Source organism: Suillus plorans (genome assembly GCF_016647745.1).
Source record: "Suillus plorans strain S12 chromosome Unknown HD556scaffold_49, whole genome shotgun sequence".
In the NCBI taxonomy this organism is placed as follows: domain Eukaryota; kingdom Fungi; phylum Basidiomycota; class Agaricomycetes; order Boletales; family Suillaceae; genus Suillus; species Suillus plorans.
Window position 1 is genome coordinate 254,201 of NW_024537433.1, and position 17,396 is coordinate 271,596.

Genomic DNA, 17,396 nt, shown 5'->3' on the forward strand with positions numbered 1-17,396 from the left:
ATGTCCAAAGTCTCAATTGCAAATTGAAGTGATGCTATGTTACAACGTTTTGTCAGACATTACGCCAGAACCTCTGAAACGCAGGAAAACCCTGGGACTCAACACTCGTTTTGATCGGATGCTGGCCCAAGTGCACGTCTCAAATTCGTACAGTCTTGATCCGAAAACGCGTCGAAAGCGTGCGCGTTCTTCCGGGTCTTCCTCCGTCAGCAGTTATGATCTTCCTAAGACACCTGTGGACGCATACAGCCATGAGGATAGACTTGGAAGTGACTTCTCTGTGTCGAAAATGAATAACAGGGCGTCGAACCCAGCAAAGTCTCCCTCGGTATATCAAAAGGTACGATATATGCGCGCGCTTTTATGCTCATGAGAACCCAAACTGGGCTATTGCGGCATCAGGGTTCTAAAGTACGCCTACCAACAAAGGCCCTACCGATGTGGCTCGCGAGTACGTTCAGTGCCTTAGAACCCGAGCATCCACTTCGAGAATTGCTTCCTCTGGCCCACGAAGATACGACCGAAGCCAGAACTCAGAACGAACCCCGACCATGTTCTCAAGAAGCCAGGGAAGGTCACATGTTTGCATTCTCCCCGTTCGATGTCGTTCTACAAGAAAATAATGATGCAGCTCATGAAGCTTCACGTCCGCCGTCTGCTGACCTTGCCTTCTGTGACGTTGGATTACTGCCTTGTGACCCGTCAACCGTCAACGTGGAGTTACAAACATTTCATCTCGGGGAAGATACTCTAGGTTTTCGCCCATTTTCAACTCCCGGCTCGTTCGCCGCTCTACAACACACTGTTAATTCAAATGCTTCATCTAACTTGGCCCGCCCATCAGGATCGCAGAAGACCTCAGTGCATGTGAAACCACCCCTTTTGTCTCACAACACAAGTGTCAACCATGCCAATTTCACATCATCCCCTGTTTTTCGTTCAACTATTGCAGAGCCGGAAACTCACTTGTCCTCCTTCTGCCGCGGACCGTCTGTTGCTTCTAACGATTTTGGACCTCACTCACCGACGGAAGAGAATGAACTGACGATGAATATATTTTCCACCCCCGGACCGGCATTTACCGTCTCTCGACCAGTGTACTTCGATTCTCCCACTGAAGATCCATCATTGTCCGACCCTCTGGAACCGGAATCCTACGAGCTTGACTTGGACGCACTTGATTTCCGCTGGCAGCCATTCTTGAGGAAGACTTTGCGTGATCCCAGCGTGGCCGGCAGGCAAACTTATGACATGCATGCTTCAGCTACGATTCCTCCTGACTTTGATTATTCCGACATCCCTTTGTCGCGTTCGCCTCATTCCTTCTATGGCGTCGTTGACGATCAAGTAGCAACGGTGGAGGCACGTGGCGCACGTGTAGAATCCGACCTTTATAATGGACCCGTTCGCGGCTCACCTGTATCTGGACACGCCATCCGACAATTATCATCTCCTCAGCTGAATGGCCAAAGCGGCACAGCGGTTTTTGCTCCCCCTTCTAGAATTTTCATTACGATTCCTCCCGTCTCTGCAGGCCCTAACATCCTTTTATCACATCCGCCTCATGTTTTCCGTAGTGTCGCCGAAGACCAAGCAACAAGACCAGAAGCATCTAACGCACCCGTAGAATACGACCTTCGTGATGGACCTATTCGCGATTCACCTATATCCGGATATGTCATCCAAGAATCTCCATTACCTCAGTTGAATGGCCAAAATGGCGCAGTGGTCTTCGCTCCCACTGCGGGAATTTTTGTTTCACCGCTAAAGGGAGCAACATCATCCCCTGCGGTCCCTGGTATTGCTGATGTACAAGAAGTAAGCCCACATGAAACAAAACCATCTCGTCGTGTTTAAACTGATCTTGTCAAAGCTTACCGCGGAAAATATAACATGCACCACAGAGAGCCGCGAGCAACCTTCCACGCCCACACGCTCAACTCAGGCGTCACAACCAGCAACACCGAGGAAAGATCGACCAAGCCAAACACACAGTACGCCGATCTTGCCTCGGCAAGAACAACGATCGACTGTCTCGTGGATGTTGTCACGGCGGTCACTTGCAGGGAGGAGCAGCGTTTGCCATGATGAAATCGAGGGATTGCTTTCGCAGCGTTCAGATACTAGTCATGACACAATTGAATCATGGGCGGATGGTCATTAGCGAATTTGAGCATTCCACACCTACATTTTCGTCAGTAAACTCAAACTCTACAACGTTCCTTAATCCAAGTTAGAAGTATTCATTAGAATATAAGTATTGCGAGGGTATATAAATCCAAGTGAGCCGGTGGAGAATTACCAAACAACTTCAGCACCGTCAAACGGGTGGATGGTCACCCCACGTTCTCCCCGTGACTTTCGCAGCTTGTGTCGCTCCAGAGTATATACCTCGTATGAAGAGGCTGCAAGCATCATTGCACGGATGTGGTGCGGGTGCGAGTTGGCAGCCACTGCATGTTTTCGGGACTGCCAGATGCACGTTGCAAGGTTCATACCCGTTTCTGGATCTGGCACACCATACCAATACATGATAAGCTAGGGGATAAGGTCAGGTAGAGCCACTGTGAAAAGGGGTTGGTTGCATACACCACCGCTGAGCACAGCTTCCTCGTGAGCTAACTTGTCGGCATCATAGAGGGCTGTGCATGCGAGGAGAATCAGTCAAAGGTCCGGGTACGAATGATGGTTACTTACGTCCGCTGTCGCTCCCAGGCAATCGCTTGCTGCGAAAGGCAACACAATACCACTCACGCTCCTCATCTTCCGGAAGTTCTAACTCACTCCAATTGAACGCTTCGTCGTATGGTAATTCAGCATAATACGAAGTCACCGGACGGAAATGGTGCAAAGCTTTGTGCAACGACAGCGATACGGGGTCTATATCAGGTAGACGGGTCTCGGAGAGCATCGGCTGCTGTTCTAGTGATGTATGGAGTAGTATTCCGAGGTCGTGAGGTAGAGAAGAAAGTAGCGGAGGTAGATAGAGGACGGTAGATGAGGGGTTTGTGAGACTTTTAGAATTGAATGTGGGGAGCTCGTGAGGATCACGCTCAGTGTCGATAGCCCCAAGGCCGACGTCCAGATTGTCCGAGTCCGGAAGCTCAGACTCAGTGCCGTCAGCCACGAGATCAATATCTAGTGGGTGCTGTGACTCTGAGCTAACAAGTTCAGCATAACTGTGGACAAGTGTGAAACCCATGATGGCCTCGGGCGCGCTAACTCGTAGTGGGGGAAAATAGCCTAAAAATCCATGCAGAATGCATGCAGGGCTTATATCAGGTGCAAGGCCAGGGCGCACGCGATTTACCAGTCAAGTGATGAGATGTCGTTATGTTATTGCGTGATTTTTAACAATAACAGTTATCAACGACTAGAAATTAATATCGTCAAGGAGCCTAAGATAGACAGAAGGCAACCATTAGCCTACCATTGGACACCACCGTGAATAAGCTGCTTCAGTTAGAACCTCTAGAAGAGGCATAATCAAAGGCAAGTGCGGCCCTGAGGCCTGAGGTGTAATTACCATTGCCAGCCAGACCGTGACGACAGGTGGTATCTTGGCATGACTCAGATGGAACCTGCTGAACTTGAGCGGGCAGAGTACTGGGATCTGGTGTGCTCTAGACAAAGCCGTGTCACACATACACATAGCAGACATGTTAGTGTGGAGGATGTATAACAATCTGATATACAACAGTTATTTGTATCGAGAGCGGTCTCTTCGTCCTGCTTCAGGGCTTACTAAACGTTGTTCGACCAAACATGCTTATGTAAGCATCTTTCTAGGCCCCGCTGTTCCCCGAGCTTCAACTCGAACTTCACAGATGGCAGCTACGAAAAAAGCTGCAGAGTCGACTCTCTACCATGTTCATCCGAAGGGTTTTTGGAAGAAATTCCGTGAGTTTATTTATTTATTGGCTTATCGAATGTGTGCGAACGCCTCTTCCCAGGCGACGCTGTGGTCATTAATCCTGAAATCTCGAGTGGTATTCCATTAGCAGGAATATACAGATGGCCGCAGCCTGGTTCCAGACCGGAGAAATACGCAGCCCCGGCAACCAAAGGTAGGATATTGAGGCTCACTATGGGGTTTGTTCATCCTTTTTTTGTCAGCTTCCGACCCCGCCCAGAACCCGTACTGGAAGAGAGATGTTCGAAGGGCATATCCCCAGCTTTCTGTGGTCACGCAGCCCGACCTATCGTCACTTCTCATTCAACACTCTGAAGCCCAGGCGTACGTTCTCGTACCCTCTGCATGGCAGCTCCCACTGACATGTTATCATAGAATTCCTGCACCATCAGAAACCAAAGAAGGAGAGAAATCGGATGTCCCCACAAAGACCCAGGAGACCATGGATTTGACAGGTGCCATTGCTGCAATCACATCTGTGCACAAGGTGTACGACCAGTCAAAGCTCCCCCCGAAGGTGCCCACACCCTTCAAGAAGTGGAGAGCCGAGCTCGCACCGGACGCCCCTCATGATCCCAATGCTTATTTTCCAATGTTGCTATACAAGTAGTCGACTTTTGCATTACACTCGAGGATTTTCCCCCTTCTTATTGTTGGCGATAAATCCAGATATAACCATCATATCTTCCGCGCCGCGGATAATGATCTAGCAAGCGGAGATGCTTTCACTGTGAATAGGCACCTTCCTCTGTATAGCGTATACAGGAGTTTCTTTGTGCTTTTTATGGATCGAAGCCTAGCAACACTTTCACTTAGGGTACGTTACTCAGTCGCTTAGCTGTGTGACACTCGTCTTCGGTGTGGTTGTACCACCCTGTTTGATCTGCCTCTCTTGGTTGAGCATCTTCTAGAGCTCACTGATATATGGATATTAGAACCTCAAACACGAACCGCGCCTACCGGATTTCCCAACGGATATACCATTGTGATAAACCACTGGCGTGCTCCCTCTGTCGCTCTTCCAAGGCTGTTGACATAGGTCGATATCAAACGCCATGGAAGAGGGGCGTGAAGGAAGCTCGTACCAATAGGAGAGGTGCAACTCGCTTTAACGATATGTTGAACGAGAGCTCATCGCAATTTCTGTGGGGACAATGTCATATTGATCGAATTTGTATGTATCTACATCTATTATTATATTATTGATGGAAACTGGATCACTGATCGAGTGTCTCTGAACGCCGTGTCAATCCTACAGGGTATCCCCCAACTCAGCAAGCCATGTATATGGATTACTCTTGCAGTTCCATTGCCGACAACTGCTCTTCACTTTCCAACCGGATTCACATACTTCCTTAGAAGGCATGGCGCGTTTGTTGAGCCAGAGTGTGATATAACGGGTTGGTCAGAGTCTAGCCTGAGATGCAAGAGGGGGCAGTATTTGGAAGCGATAATTATAGCTTGCACACATTTTGACACAACGGTTTTCCGGGACGGTCTGGCATAGCGGACCCGATATAATCTTGGGAGATTCGTCCAGAAGAAATTTGTTGATGATTAGGTGCACACGTGTGAGGGAGCTGCGGTTTCAGAGCTCAGCGGTGTTACGCGGTTGGATACAACGCGCAATACATCTGTGTGAATACTTCGCGCATCTCGTAAACGCAAATCAAATAGGCTGAAAACGCCAATAATAAGTCTCCAACGTGCCCTGTGACAATGTGCCAGTGTGTTCTCGGCACATGAGTGCTGTGTTTTGGAAATGAAATCAACCCAAAAAAACATTCCATCGACTAACATATGAGAACTTACGCATCGTTTCAGGATAGTATCAAGCGCAGTTATGCTTTTGTTGTGCGCAAAAGCAAAATCAATGTTTTTGATTCATTTTATAACATACACGATGGATAGACCTTGTACTTTGCTCCCTTAGAGTCTGGTCTTCGCGTAGTCTCCCAAGGGAGAACAACTAGTGTCTTATCGTTGACAAGGTTATTTTATTTTCAGTCCATGCAGACCAGACACACCATCGAGGTCGTCTGGGACGACTTCAATAGCGTTCAGCTAATATACAGGATCAAGTGAGTATCTAATGGACATACGACAAACCTTGATAGCCACTGCGGGTATGAAACTCTTACCCAGCTCCCGGTAGGTGGGTGGAAACTGCCAAACACTTGCTGGACTACCTTATCCTCGTTTTTGTCATCCACCTGAGGTATTCCGACTATGATGACAGTACCTCCAGCAGTAATGATGTCATGAGCGGTTTCGTGTGTCAGGAAGAGAGCTGGCGTCAAATGCCAAAGTGATAAGAGTTGCCGTGACCTTAGCGATTGCGTTTTTTAACGCAGTGGTCGAGAGATTGCGATCGAGCACACGAGTAGCGCTGCGCGAGGAAAGAAGTCCAGTGTCGTGGAAAGAAGCTGTAGTGGTGATGGGAGAGAGTCCAAAGAGCTTAACAAGCTGTATGGATGTGAATATTGTGAATATTAGGCAAGGGACAAGATTAAGTTTGCACGCATATAGCCATGCTGCTGCGCATACAAGGACAACGAATGGGATTATGCCAACCTGCACAGAAGCCGCTTGGTCAAAAGTAATGTTATCCGGAATCTAAGAAAGAAAGAATTGACTTTGTCGGAGCGTATAATACTTTTGCAGTGGAGTCGGCAATTATAATGCAGTACTGTTGGAAAGTGGTAAACTTGCTGCCTATGTTCGCTTGAAAAAATATGTCAAAGAAATGTCAGTACTATCCTTCTATCTTTGACGCCGCTTACACCTTATCCCCTTCCTTGAAATAAGTGACGCTATGACAGTCGGACAGCTTCCATATTGCCAGCAGCCTCTTCACCAATGACTGCTGGATACGACTTGACGAAAATGAATCCATTTTCTTGTATTTTCCAATGCAAAGGGTCCAGACCGCTTGAAGTCATGTTGGCGAGAAGTTCGTCGGAGCCAGGTGCGTCAATCTTAAGTACTAACAGCGAGATCTTGTCCAATAACAGGAAGCCACAAAACTTGTTGGGTTGACATGATGTTGAACACAGGTTAGGTTGGAAGAGATCGGGAATGAAGTGCAGATATGGACAAGCGAGTGAGTACTAGGAATGGTGTAAATTGGTTATGAATCGGTGAGTTAAGTAGTGCCGGTGAGTATTCGGACTTATATGAGGAAGTGTCTGGTGCGGAAGGGGAATACTAAGTCCTGCATCTCGGACGTGACAAAACCAATCCACGTACTAGTTGTATATTATCAAGATACCGGCCTGATCTCACCAGTAAGTATTGCCAATCCGATACTGAGCCAGTATTTTGGTCGAGTAAAAGGGTATTCGTGGTCCCGTCAGTACTCGAGTGACAATTACTAATTAAAGCTGTGTTAAGGCCTTAGAATCAAACACGTACAAACAACCGCCTGAAATGTCCAACGACGCACCACCATCAGCAGCCGCGGGGGCATCCGCATCCGCTCAAGCAGCTGCTTTCGCCAACGACGACCGTATCCACTTTTCCAGAGAGACAGGAACATGGAGGCTAGAGAACGAAGATGGTACTGAACTCGAGTTTGATTCCGCCAAGGGTGTATGGGTTCCGGTGGTGAGTGTGAACTTTGTGGGGCGCTAGTGATCGTGAGGCAAGCAAATTTGGCAGCTTGATGAGGAACTGATCAAAAAGCAACAAGCTGCATATTCGGTCGCTGGCGTGGATGAAGAGGTCAAGTAATACTGTTCAATACGGTGACTCCTTAATTAATAATCTCCCCAGACACCAGCTGCGCCCGTGCTCAAACGCGCAAATAAGAAGAGGAAGGAGCCCGAAAACTACACGTCCTATACGCCTCAGACGGAGCCTTCTGCGAAGCGTGGCAAGAACGACAAGCCAGTCAAGTCCAAAAATACGGCAGTCTACGTTACTGGTCTCCCTGCAGATACTGACGTGGATGAAATCGTTGAGCGCTTTTCTAAGTTCGGAGTTATTGAGGAAGATGATGAAGGCGAATCGAAAGTGAAACTGTACGCACGCGAGGACGGGTCATTTAGTGGAGAAGCACTGGTGGTTTATTTCAAAGAAGAATCAGTGACTTTGGCAGTCAACCTCCTGGATGACGCGGAACTCCGCATAGGCGACGCATCAACGATCATGAGTGTACAGAAGGCGGAATTCCGTCACAAGCATTCAGGTGGGGTAGGAGAGGAAGTAAAACTGCGAAAAACAGTGGACAAGAAGAAGATAACTAGAAGGATCGGCAAGATGCAGAAGTATGTTCCTCCTCTCTCGGACTGCATTGTCATATATCTAATTCACCTACAGAAAGATTGAAGAATGGGATGACGAAGATGGTTTTGGCCCTGCCAAGAACGAAGAGGATGAAAAGCAAGTAGTTAACAGGAACTGCCGTGTGGTGGTTCTCAAGCACATGTTCACTCTCCAAGAGCTCGACGAAGACGCATCTCTGCTACTTGACCTGAAGGATGACGTGCGTGTCGAATGTTCAGCACTAGGAGAAGTCACAAATGTCGTTCTGTATGACGTATGTCCCATGTTTGCTATTCTGCAGCCATATCTGATATCCTTGTAGAAAGAGGCTGACGGAGTGATGTCGGTCAAGTTCAGAGACTCACTGAGTGCTCAGGCCTGTGTCATTGTACGTCTCTCTCTCACTTACTTACCCCTTGGCAAGTATTGATCAACTTTCATAGAAAATGAACAACAGGTTCTTCGCCGGAAGACGTATTGAGGCGTTTTTGTATTCAGGAAAACAGCGCTTCAAACGCAGCGGAGCGGGCGACGACTTGGATGGAGATAACGACGAATCAGAAAAACTGCGGCTGGATGACTTCGCATCGTGGCTCATGACTGATGGGGACTGATTGGATGTATTATCGTTCTTGCATCGAGCTTGCCAGTCTGACGAAGATACGAACATTCGACTTATTAAATGTATATAATGCATTTCAAGATCTTTGGACATTTATATCAGATAGCAAATTACAATAGCAACCTGAACCATAACATGACAAACCGGACCCCTCTATGAAAGAAATGTGCGTATATTTACCAACAGCTAAGAAGAGGTTTCGCAGCAACCGTCTCAAATCGCTGAGGCAGTATTGTAGATCAGATCCTCATCGATGATAGGGGGTGTACATACCTCGACAATAACAGTTCGCTTCTGCTGTTCAAGTTCGTCGACGTTCATCCAGTCCAGGCTGTGGTCAGGCTGGTGATACATCCGCCCAGCATGGCTGTTCCACCTATTGTGCTGAGGTACGAATGGTGACTCAACATGAGACATTGACTTGGACATGACTGCCAGATCCTCCTCTGTCACAGAGTTAGCGAGTGAGTGTACTTCCGGAACAGAGGTAAGCCCGCCCGGACTGCCAGGCGGGGTGAGTTGCTGTGAAGCTGATAGATCATCGGGCGGAAGCCCATCACCAGTGGGGATAAGGAGTGGTTGCGGTGCAGACGACATTCCAACATCGACTTCTTCCTCTTCGTCCTCCTCGATAACAGGTTCTTCGACGCCAAGCCGTTGCAGCCCGGCTTCGACAACGTCCAGGCGTTCAAGATGCTCGAGAACCGTGACACCTGTCGTACCTGGGTGTACCTTCTGAAACTTGGCAGAGAACGGAACGGGGCGGTCGGCTTCTGATGATCTCCGGCGAACAGGTGGAGGGAACTCAGCAGAGTAACTTTGACTGCGTGTACGCCGTGGTAATGGCATGGTGCTGATGGACGGGCGTGGTGATGCAGGTGAAGGACCAACACCAGGGAGACGAGGTGCTTCTTCCATAATTTCAATTTCGTCGTCCCAAACAAGTGCTTTCGTACGGCGGGTCAACTCCAGCGGACCTGCAATAATGAATATCGAACTTATTTATTTGACTGCCTTTGGAGCTCACCTTCATCCTAGCAGAGTAGACTGATTAGTTGAACGAAACCAAATGATCCAGCCAACAGTTCCGGCTTACCGCATGTTTCAAAGACTCGATAATGTTATAAGCTTGACCTTTCATGACAGCCAATTGCCTCTGAAATTAAATGATGATATCGCATCGTTGTCATCAAGGTACTCTCACAACTGACCTGGAACATTTTGGGATGGAAGTCAGGGTCAACTGCAAAGAGTTTACGAAGCTGGAAGGTTGTTTCCTCCCACCAAGTATTAGAGGTCAAGAGGGGTAAGAAATGCGCTCGCGTCTTTTCACTGAAAGGACGCCCAATCAAGTTGACAGGGAGATACAGCCACCCATAGGTATACGACCGCCAGCCTCGAGGATGCTCATGAGGGAACGAGAGCGAATTGTCTATGGCTGCAATATGTATATGTGGCTGACGTATATAGTCAGACGAAGCAGCGTTAGCTTGAGATGGAGGGATGGCATTGGCGAAAGTTACAGTAGACTGTGATGACGGGGAATGTGTCTCAGCACGACGAATCTGTGGCATCTGAGGATGAGCTGAAGGCTGAGGGGCAACATCAACCAGTTTCTCGTGGCTGCCCTCACAGTACTTGATCATGTAATTATCAGCTCCACGGTCAGTATTTAGCATTAGGTAGTCTGTTCGCGGGGTTAGTCATCAGGAGGGATATAATAGAGAGGGTATCACCAAGTATCACAAGCCTAGTTCAGAGTGGGATGCAGCATGAGAATCTGTGATGCAAAGAGAGCCGACAAACGTACTTTTCTAGTTCTTCTCTAAAACTTTGTTGAAGCGCTCGCGACCAATAGAACGGACGTCCAGATTCGTTGTCTTCAGTAACGTCGAAAAGAGCACGTTCTTCCTCTGGATCTTCATCCTCTATGTCTTCGTCACCAGTCCTCCCGCATACTATTTTCAGTGCGCTAAGAAATCGTTTCGTAGGGAGACCTTTGCGGTGCGATGAATCGTCAAATGTGTCTGCGATAGAGCGGCCGGGCCAAGGATGCTTCCGTAGGAAATCTGACGCATCTGATGATTTGTAGATGAGTTCATGCATAACAAGTAAGTAATATAAACACAACCAGTGTATCCATGCAAGAAATACTGCATGCTTCCTATCTTTTCAGGTAGTGGTTTACCTTTCTTGGCTGCACTTCTGTCAATCCAGTCATAGAAGAAGGCCTAAAACACGAGGATTTAGCCAGGAATTCCAAAAAGTATATCATGAACTCACAGGGCTAGATAGTGAGACGAGCTGTGTACGAGGGACAACATTAAGCCCAAGACGTTCGTCAAGCAAGGATCCCGCAGCCTCTGAGATGTAACTTGAGACGGTAAGTGTCACGCGGGGTGAGCTGCTGTTCTGAGTTGTATAGAATTACCTGAGATTGGGTATCAGACAGGCCCGTCCGAATGGAATTATCCATCTAAATTGCCGATGTAGCCACTTAGTGGTCTGAAAGATTTGTGAGTGAAAGTCTGGTCGATTATAAAGACACGCACTTTAGGATTCAAGCGCCCATAAGGCTCCTCATCTTTAGGCTTGAATACACTAGTTTTGATATATGGTAAGTTGTCATGTTACTGAAACATGATACTCGATACTCACGCAACTGTCTGGACTCTCCCATCAACTTTCGCACGAGCAAAGTAGGATCCAGAAGACCCTTTCACGATCATCTTCGGGTGGATTCCAGCTGATATGGCATTTCGCACTGATTGTGTTAAACTGTTTATTATGAGCTCGGCATTGGATTCCCAATAATCCTAGCTTACTTGTCGAAAGTTGCCTGAGATATGGGAGGCTTGTGATCAAGTGTTTTTACCTGTGAACCAAGACGTTACTATCAACATGAAACAGTAGGAGCCATGCGCATTTTGATAGTAAAAACCACAGGACTTACGGTGATGTCACTTCCGCTCCCAATGGCAAAATGTGGCGCACACGGCTCAAAGACACTCTGCCATATCTCCTTGCGAGAGTAGTCTTCGACTTTCTTCTTCCGTTTAACTTTCTGCGCAATAGATTCAGTCCACCTGGAGACACGGGTTAGCTCGAGACTAATATCGTAACTCAGCAAGCCCCTTGCCCACCTTTTGAATGCATTGTCTAACTTTCGCAAGTCTATGTGACCTGGTTTGTGTGCTCGGGCACTGCGTCCGCGGACAGCCTTAGCGTGATCCTCCGTATTTTGTTCCTCGACGATAGTTTCATCTTCAACATCTTGAGGCAACTGTTGATAACCGGCAGAGTGGACCATGATGAATCCCGGGAACCGAGAAATAAGACGCCTATATGACTTCAAGGCCTTTTCAATGCTCTTTCGTTGCGTGAGGTTGATATGAGCCCTCGAGAGTTGAGGCCACGCGTGTCCAATGCTCGCCGCTTACCAAGTAACTTAATATAGCCACGAGGCTGTAATTTATGTGGCTGTGTTGTAACTAAACTCCGTCAATGCCACGATTCGTGCGAGGTTAGTGTAGAAGAATATTTAGTCCAAGTATGTTCAATGATTGCCATAAAAATAAAGGCTTGTCCTACCTTGCTATCCTCACTGTCAGCAATGCATCAAGCCAGAGGTGTCTCTGGACATCACCAGCATAATCATGTATTTCGCCAGAATTGAGAGTTGTAGAATTTCTTGTGGCTGTATCTATCTTGTATTTTTATCGTCGTGAATCTATTGAACATTAATATTTTAATACTTGGTTGGTCACGATGCTGGGTGTAGGCGCTCCTTTTTTTTGAAAGTCAGCGACTCTCCCCATTTGGTAACACAGTTTGTTGACGAGCTTTAGGCCGTCAATGTGACTTAATGCATCAGCCCGTTTCCCCTTAAGCTTCCAGTCCGATTATGAATGGGCATATCAGATTATAATGATGGTGGTCATCAAAATGCCCAGGAGACAAGAAAAGGATGGAAAAGTGGATTTGTGATAGTAATTGTGCCACTGGGACGAACCTTGCCTGCTTTGGATCGGTTGGCACGCTCTCTGGATTCCAAGTGGTATATCCCGAGAAAGCCACTTCCATCGATGTGGTTCAACATTATATCTCTTGAACTGAGACTTTCATCTTGCCAGCGTTGGTGCAACAACTTGAACGTCGGGAAAGATACATCCTATCTCGGCTTTGCACACTTCATCAACTCTGACTTACCCCATGCCATCATCACCTTTAACTCTCAAAATGCAGAGCTCTCGTCGTTTAGCTGCACTGTTCACTAATAGCCGTGATGCTAGTCACGAGAAGTCCCGCTGTCCAGACACAAGTCTCTCCAGCTCATTCGTTGAACGCCGAAATCCAAAGGATGGAGATCGCGCCGAGTTTCATTCGGATAGCGGCAATAACATTTCAGAGTATCTTAATCTTGACCTACCTTGTCCATACCTCCCATCTCGCCACGTAACTTCTTCATCCGCCATCCATCCGTCAAATTGTTGCCCTTCACCGTCCCCATTCGCCCGTGACGTCGAAATGCGATCCCTCTTGCTCTCGTACGAACATGAATATCCCTCTCCATCCTCAATTATAGAATCTCCTCTACCAGTTGCATCTGTTCCTGCTCTTCACTCAGCATCTCTTTTGGGCCGTAACTACTCCCCTCGCTTTCCGGAAGACCACAGACTCCTCGAGACTTTTGTTCATGATTACCGCCTTTGCGATGAACTCGGCTCAGGTGGATATGGTTTTGTAATGACCGCGGTCGACCGCCAGGAGAACATTGAGGTCGCTGTCAAATTCATCATTAAAGAAAAGGTCCCGGAGCAAGCGTGGATGGAGGACGAGGTCCATGGTCGAATCCCCATAGAAGTACTGGTACTTCATCTCGTAGAACACGAGAATATCATCAAGTGTCTCGAATTCTTCGAGGATGAGCTCTTTTTCTACCTCGTGAGTCATGTTCGCGATATGGGTTTTTTACACCGCTCAGCGAACAGTAGGTTCAAGAACTCCATGGTTCTCCGTGGCACAAACGCAAAAAATCGTATGATGCTCATCCGCATTCTGCCCTTGATGAGATCATTATCCCGCACTTCAGCTCGCCACCACCCGTATTATCTCCCGCTGCGTCTGAATTTTCGGTTCCGGACTCTGAGCCAGAAACTCCACCGCAGGATTCAGGACATCTTCCGGCCTCAGTTCTCGTGGAAGGATGCGATTCACCCTTAAATGATGACTTGCAGTACCACTCACTTCATCTCTCGCGCAAAACATCTACTCTCGAACCACCCCGTCCTTGTTATACGCGCCGCCCCTCGCATGACCTTTTTGAATGCATAGAACAGACAAAATATAAACGCCTCTCAGAGAAACAAGCCCGGTATATCATGGCCCAGGTGGTTGAGGCAGTACATTACCTCGACAGTCAAGGAATTTATCATAGAGACATTAAAGATGAAAACCTTGTCATCGACAAAGACTTCAAGGTAGAGTTCTATTTTATAAAATTATTATTATTCACTGACGGCGTGTCTAGGTCAAACTCATAGACTTTGGCAGTGCCGCAATAGAGAACCCTAATGAACCGTCCCCATACTACAAACTCTTCTTTGGTACTACTGCGTACGCCGCCTCGGAGGTGCTCCTTAAGCGATCCTACCAAGCCGCGCCTGCGGAGATCTGGACCCTCGGTGTGCTGATGTCATACTTGTTGACCGGGATGTCCCCATTCCCCACCGAAGCGGATGCCATTGCGGGGCACATCGTCCTATCCGAGCTGCCAGGGAAGGGGCTTGGTGACTCATGCCTGCATCTCATGAGCAGGTGTCTCGAACCCAACCCTCAGCTACGTGCCAAAATCAACGAGGTGCGCGGACATCAATGGCTGAAGGGCGCTTTGGATGGTGTGTAGCTCTTACCCTCTTACCCTCTGTCGGCCCATTTTCTTCTGTTTACATATACCTTTGCATGAGCACACTGTCTTAGAATACACACCCACGGGTACTCATGTACTCGCTATACCTCTTTGTCGTATCTTAACTTGATGTGGCGGTGTAGTCTGTTTATTAGGTAATTCAAATTAAGTGCCGAAAATCAAATTGAGACGCCGCGGCAAATTTCTCTCCTAGGAGCGACTCAAGATATTTTGGTGTGGACCGTGTGGCATGACGAGTTCCATGAGACCTATTACCTTGAGGGGTCCAGTCGGACAACATGCTTCAACGTCGCACGCTTCCCAACTCACACAGTCTCGACACTAGTACCATGAATCGTATCGGAGACATCGGCTCAACTACTCTTCGTAGGAAATCATTGAAAGATATTGTTCAGTACGTCCACTGGTCGACTCGTGCGAAGTCCTTACTTACCATCCTCAGGCATTTCACTCCAGCATGGTTTGCTGTTACAATGGGTGAGTCGAAATACACCTACCTATGCGTTGTGTTGACAATATTTGTAGGGACTGGCTCAATCGCCATACTTTTCCATAACTTTCCTTATGCAGGTGATTCCCCGGTAATGCGAGGGTTTGCACTCGGCTTTTTCTTCTTCAATCTTGTGCTCTTTCTGCTATTCAGCGTCATCACTGCAGCTCGCTACATTTTTTTCCCTGGCATCTGGTTTCACATGATACGGCATCCTGTACAGAGCTTGTACATTGGCACGTTTCCGATGGGCGCGACTACGTTAATAAACATTGCCGGTAGCGACATATTCCAGACATATGGTTTTGGAGGGAAGCCGTTTATCTACACGGTGTGGGCATGTTGGTGGATCAACGTCGCGATTTCAATGGCATGCTGCTTTGGCATGATGCACGTTATGTAAGTGGTTCACGAATCACGAAGATGAGCTGGAGTCGACATAAGTCCCATAGGATTACTCTCCAACAACATTCGCTCAAGTCCATGACGACTGCCTGGCTTCTTCCCGTCGTGACCCTCGTCGTCGGATCTTCTTCTGGAGGCGTGCTTGTGCCAGCGCTTCAGGTCTATTCTCCCTCGTATGCGTTGCTAACGGCGACATTCTCCGCGTGTATGGTTACAATAGGTCTTACCCTTTCCCTTATGCTACTCACGATATACATCCTTCGGCTGGTCGTATACGGTTACCCCACGGGTGCATCAATCCTGTCCGTCTTTCTCCCCGTCGGTCCTTGTGGACAGGCAGCATATTCACTTTTAAAGTTGGGGTCTTCTTTTCGTTCACTATTACCTCTAAATTATGGTGATGTCGGCGGATTATTGAGGCAATCTGGAACCGGAGAAGCAGTGGAGGTGATATGTGTAGTTGGTGCTATGGTTCTGTGGTCACTGGCGAGTATGTGGATACTCTTTGCGATGCTCGGTCTCGGCTACACCCTCCGTCGGGAACGCATTGAATTCCGATTGTCATTCTGGGGAACTGTATTTCCCAACGTGCGTATCTGCGGCTTTTTAATGGTGACGCGCTCAATCCGACCTTTCACAGGGAGTATACGCAAATCTCAACTTGGCTTTGGCGACAACATTTTCGTCGACGTTCTTTCGTGTGTGGGGTTCGATATATTCGGTGGGGACCCTGATATTGTGGGTGTGTATTGCCTTACCTACAATACGGATGGTCCCAAGCGGTCGTATATTTGAAGCTCCGTGTCTGGAAGAGGTCACAATGGGGGGACCAACGAGGGATGCGGAAAGAAGTGCAGACGATTTGAAAAACTGAACAAGATATCGGAGAGATTTACGTACGTTCCAACCTCCTTACATGCAATTTCTGAGGCGAGGCATCTCGCAGGTCGACCTGTCCTCTAGTAACTAAATAATTCCACAAGGCTGTAAAATGGGCCTTCCGTATCCCCATCAATCTCTGGTGTGTACAAAGTCTTGTAAACAGATTTCTCTTTCATTTATCCTAAGATCGCGCACGGAGGCAGGTGTATAAATTACCACCACTTCATACTAAGTTGATTATTCCGATTCACCCATTATTAGCGACTGGCTTAGATAAGTGAAGCCCAAGCGTTCAGCAGAGTGTCGCGAGGCGAACTACGTTCTTAGCACCTGCTGCAGTCACCCGTCTCCTAGGATTAGGGTCGATTTGCTAGGCACTAGGATGGCGGGGATGGCAGCGGTTTCGAACATGCGAAAGTCCTCGTCAGGGGACTACCGCTACGCCAACCGCGCCGACCTTCTCGTTCTGTTCAGGAATACTACTGAGCCTATATACCTAGTGGGAGTACAGGTTCCGTCGCACGACTACAACCGCGTCCAATGATTGGCCAGTCGCATCCAGTAACCATGACCCACGCAGGGTAGTTTACGGTTGGGGAGGGCTAGGAAGCTTCAGACCTCGAGCCTTGTGGCCTTTAACCCCTCGAGACCCTAAACCCACTCATCGAGGTATCCCTTTCGGTAGTTTCTGAACCGAAAAGGGATTTGGCGTCTTCGTGCAGAGACAATGCTGGATCCCACAGTTATGTGCCGACGGAGAGTGTGAGGACCGCAGTATTGAAGATGTTTCACAAGGTGATTCAATAATTTCCCACTAACGGCCGCATGTCTTATCGGTCCACAATTCATTGCCTAGAAGAATACACGTCATATAGACTTGAAATAGACT

At 47.9% G+C, this 17,396-nt stretch overlaps 7 protein-coding genes across 7 annotated transcripts; 5 read left to right on the forward strand and 2 right to left on the reverse strand.

Annotated features, from left to right (window-relative positions):
- The first annotated feature begins 51 nt into the window (after nucleotides 1-51).
- HD556DRAFT_697019 (uncharacterized protein) lies at nucleotides 52-2,248 on the forward strand. The gene is made up of 2 exons (XM_041311337.1): nucleotides 52-1,818; nucleotides 1,874-2,248. Exons 1-2 carry the CDS (start codon nucleotides 364-366, stop codon nucleotides 2,162-2,164), a joined length of 1,746 nt encoding a protein of 581 aa, XP_041157519.1. The 5' UTR covers nucleotides 52-363; the 3' UTR covers nucleotides 2,165-2,248.
- Nucleotides 2,249-2,298: 50 nt separating this feature from the next.
- Nucleotides 2,299-3,202, reverse strand: HD556DRAFT_1242158 (uncharacterized protein; the record flags this gene model as incomplete). Its single annotated transcript, XM_041298249.1, has 3 exons — nucleotides 2,299-2,538; nucleotides 2,566-2,642; nucleotides 2,698-3,202. 3 exons carry the CDS (start codon nucleotides 3,200-3,202, stop codon nucleotides 2,299-2,301), a joined length of 822 nt encoding a protein of 273 aa, XP_041157520.1.
- A 625-nt stretch (nucleotides 3,203-3,827) lies between these two features.
- On the forward strand, nucleotides 3,828-4,523 carry HD556DRAFT_1446085 (NUZM, NADH-ubiquinone oxidoreductase 21.3 kDa subunit; the record flags this gene model as incomplete). The annotated part of the gene is made up of 4 exons (XM_041307030.1): nucleotides 3,828-3,900; nucleotides 3,954-4,067; nucleotides 4,117-4,237; nucleotides 4,289-4,523. 4 exons carry the CDS (start codon nucleotides 3,828-3,830, stop codon nucleotides 4,521-4,523), a joined length of 543 nt encoding a protein of 180 aa, XP_041157521.1.
- A 2,729-nt stretch (nucleotides 4,524-7,252) lies between these two features.
- Nucleotides 7,253-8,855, forward strand: HD556DRAFT_1391057 (uncharacterized protein). Its single transcript, XM_041303552.1, has 6 exons — nucleotides 7,253-7,519; nucleotides 7,574-7,636; nucleotides 7,688-8,181; nucleotides 8,234-8,453; nucleotides 8,502-8,567; nucleotides 8,623-8,855. The coding sequence occupies exons 1-6, from the start codon at nucleotides 7,343-7,345 to the stop codon at nucleotides 8,791-8,793; spliced, it is 1,191 nt and encodes a 396-aa protein (XP_041157522.1). The 5' UTR covers nucleotides 7,253-7,342; the 3' UTR covers nucleotides 8,794-8,855.
- HD556DRAFT_1391060 (phosphatidylinositol 3 and 4-kinase-domain-containing protein) lies at nucleotides 8,856-12,231 on the reverse strand. Its single transcript, XM_041303553.1, has 15 exons — nucleotides 11,945-12,231; nucleotides 11,755-11,887; nucleotides 11,627-11,676; nucleotides 11,460-11,579; nucleotides 11,354-11,402; nucleotides 11,233-11,306; nucleotides 11,085-11,175; nucleotides 10,933-11,032; nucleotides 10,612-10,879; nucleotides 10,538-10,551; nucleotides 10,013-10,488; nucleotides 9,898-9,957; nucleotides 9,829-9,835; nucleotides 9,075-9,778; nucleotides 8,856-9,022 (listed from the first exon to the last, which is right to left on the reverse strand). The coding sequence occupies exons 1-15, from the start codon at nucleotides 12,109-12,111 to the stop codon at nucleotides 8,978-8,980; spliced, it is 2,358 nt and encodes a 785-aa protein (XP_041157523.1). The 5' UTR covers nucleotides 12,112-12,231; the 3' UTR covers nucleotides 8,856-8,977.
- A 1,097-nt stretch (nucleotides 12,232-13,328) lies between these two features.
- On the forward strand, nucleotides 13,329-14,706 carry HD556DRAFT_1242242 (kinase-like domain-containing protein; the record flags this gene model as incomplete). Its single annotated transcript, XM_041298261.1, has 3 exons — nucleotides 13,329-13,745; nucleotides 13,796-14,281; nucleotides 14,332-14,706. 3 exons carry the CDS (start codon nucleotides 13,329-13,331, stop codon nucleotides 14,704-14,706), a joined length of 1,278 nt encoding a protein of 425 aa, XP_041157524.1.
- Nucleotides 14,707-15,059: 353 nt separating this feature from the next.
- HD556DRAFT_1242175 (voltage-dependent anion channel) lies at nucleotides 15,060-16,499 on the forward strand (the record flags this gene model as incomplete). Its single annotated transcript, XM_041298253.1, has 5 exons — nucleotides 15,060-15,124; nucleotides 15,173-15,207; nucleotides 15,256-15,619; nucleotides 15,673-16,213; nucleotides 16,266-16,499. The coding sequence occupies 5 exons, from the start codon at nucleotides 15,060-15,062 to the stop codon at nucleotides 16,497-16,499; spliced, it is 1,239 nt and encodes a 412-aa protein (XP_041157525.1).
- Between the last annotated feature and the right edge of the window lie 897 nt (nucleotides 16,500-17,396).

Coding starts and splice junctions, on each gene's coding strand:
- HD556DRAFT_1391060 (XM_041303553.1), bottom strand. CDS start 12,111: ATGGTCCACTCTGCCGGTTATCAACAGTTGCCTCAAGATGTTGAAGAT. Junction 11,677..11,754: donor GGAGCGGAAGTGACATCACC/GTAAGTCCTGTG, acceptor CTTGGTTCACAG/GTAAAAACACTTGATCACAA. Junction 11,033..11,084: donor TCGTCTCACTATCTAGCCCT/GTGAGTTCATGA, acceptor CTCGTGTTTTAG/GCCTTCTTCTATGACTGGAT.
- HD556DRAFT_1391057 (XM_041303552.1), top strand. CDS start 7,343: ATGTCCAACGACGCACCACCATCAGCAGCCGCGGGGGCATCCGCATCC. Junction 8,182..8,233: donor AGGATCGGCAAGATGCAGAA/GTATGTTCCTCC, acceptor ATTCACCTACAG/AAAGATTGAAGAATGGGATG. Junction 8,454..8,501: donor CAAATGTCGTTCTGTATGAC/GTATGTCCCATG, acceptor ATATCCTTGTAG/AAAGAGGCTGACGGAGTGAT.
- HD556DRAFT_697019 (XM_041311337.1), top strand. CDS start 364: ATGCTCATGAGAACCCAAACTGGGCTATTGCGGCATCAGGGTTCTAAA. Junction 1,819..1,873: donor GTATTGCTGATGTACAAGAA/GTAAGCCCACAT, acceptor ATCTTGTCAAAG/CTTACCGCGGAAAATATAAC.